This window comes from Engraulis encrasicolus, chromosome 12 (assembly GCF_034702125.1).
Source record: "Engraulis encrasicolus isolate BLACKSEA-1 chromosome 12, IST_EnEncr_1.0, whole genome shotgun sequence".
Lineage (NCBI taxonomy): Eukaryota > Metazoa > Chordata > Actinopteri > Clupeiformes > Engraulidae > Engraulis > Engraulis encrasicolus.
Genome location: NC_085868.1, coordinates 23,172,276 through 23,174,230, shown reverse-complemented (window position 1 = coordinate 23,174,230; position 1,955 = coordinate 23,172,276). Strand labels below are relative to the sequence as shown.

At 44.4% G+C, this 1,955-nt stretch overlaps 1 protein-coding gene across 1 annotated transcript in view; it reads left to right on the top strand.

Annotated features, from left to right (window-relative positions):
• The first annotated feature begins 426 nt into the window (after positions 1 to 426).
• Positions 427 to 1,955, top strand: part of ecrg4b (ECRG4 augurin precursor b) — an 11,025-nt gene continuing 9,496 nt past the window's right edge. The window contains exon 1 of the mRNA XM_063212592.1: positions 427 to 492. Within this exon, the coding sequence (XP_063068662.1) occupies positions 441 to 492 (52 nt within the window). The 5' untranslated portion in view covers positions 427 to 440. The remainder of the gene's footprint in view (positions 493 to 1,955) is intronic.

The window sequence follows — 1,955 nt, the reverse complement described above, 5'->3', positions numbered from 1 at the left end:
CTGCAAGAGTGATGGCGCGTTTAGCGCATTCCTGTGCGGGAACAAGCAGGTTTTCTCGGAGCAGGAATGTTTAGCCTGACTGCCCTAGAGCCTGGATTCTGCCCTGGAGCCGGCCCCCCTTCCCCCTTCTCCCTGTCCCCTTCCCTTTCCCGTATACATACTCACCTCTCCACAGAAGCTGCATCTCCACCGGCCAATCACACTCACACACACATGCACACACACACACACACTTCAGACATACAGTGCACAGACTTCACACATGTTCACACACACACACACTTCAGACATACAGTACAGTATAGTACACAGACTTCAGACGGATACATACACAAACACACACACACACACACACACACTCACGCACGCTCACGTGTGCTAAGACAGCCACCATCCAAAGACATCTCTCCTCTACCATCATGGCTCCTCAGCATCTCCTTATGCATCTCCTCCTGCTTCTGGCCGTGTTGCTCTTCGTCTGCAGCTCCTCAGGTGAGTCCCATAGCTCAGTGTTTCTCAACCTTTTTTTAGGCGAGGCACCCTTTCAATTCATGAACAATTTCAAGGCACCCCAAACCAACAAGCCGTAACATGGCATCGCATCCGATACCACACAAGCTTAGAAAAGTAACACATTTGGAGACGTCACGCGACCTACGTTCGAAGTTGCAGCTGACTGGGGCGACCTATATTTACTTTATTGTGTGTAAATGGCAGATGAAAGATTCCACTGACTAGCATTAACTTATCAATGTAGACAAATATGTATTATATTACATAATTTTATTTATCAGCCACGTTTCCCCCCTGTTGAGAAACACTGCCATAGCTCATCTCAAGCCAACCAGCACAGCCCTGCTAAAACCCCTTCATGTACTGCATGTCTGCTGTTGCTCAGTCTTGCACTTTATATGTCTGTATGGGTATTGTATAGGTATTGCATAGGTGTAATGTATGCTTACTGTCTATGTCTAATTGTCTATATCTAATTGTCTATGTACACACCTAAAGTCTACCGGTATGTCTATGTCTGCATGGGAAAGTAAGAAACGTAATATCAGATTCTTTGTATGACCAGTGCATGTAAAGAAATTGACAATAAAGCCGACTTGACTTGACTTTCGTGCAGAGCCTCTGTCATAACCTTGTTGCCACCAAAATTGCAATGACCAGGTCTTGTAATCTATTGCTTAAGGTTTTCGGTAATGTCGTACTGTAGTAATGTTGAATGAATCAATGAATGAGTGTTTCTTCATGGTCTTCAGTTTCACAGTGTAAAATGAGACATACATTTAAGACACTACAAGCAGGCCCGTCTACACAAAGAGCGTATACACAAGAAGCTGGATATACAGCAGAAGACTGTGATTTTATACCATGACGGCAGCACGACTGCTCCTTGAAACGGCTCCAGCTCGTAAACACGTTAGAAGTCTGGCAAGAAGCTGAAATTAAAAGACCACACTGTGCACTTCAGTGCACTGGCGACCTGACTCGCTGCTTGATTAAAAAAGTTGAACATAATGATATTGCTGTAAAAGATTATGGGTGATTGGCATTTTGTTAACAACATGCAAGAGACTCTGTATGGAAGGGGTTAAAGGGTTCTCTTTCTCTCTCTCTCTCTCTCTCTCTCTCTCTCTCTCTCTCTCTCTCTCTCTCTCTCTCTCTCTCATCTTAATGCACTTTACTGTTGTTATGACGTGGGAATTTCCTAGATCTCCTTTTCTTCTGTCCTGTTGTTGGGAAGTGGGGTGAAGGCGGTGGTGGCTAAACAAATGCCTCTTTGTCTCTGCTAATTAACTGCATCAGATGCATTGTACTGGTATAGTTTTCTGAACAAAAGTAATATTTCTCTCTGGGCTAGGAGTGTCCTTCACTCTACTGGCTATGGTGTGGTGAATCTCCATATCGTCACTGTCCAACGGAAACCTTGCACTTCCACTGTTGTTTTA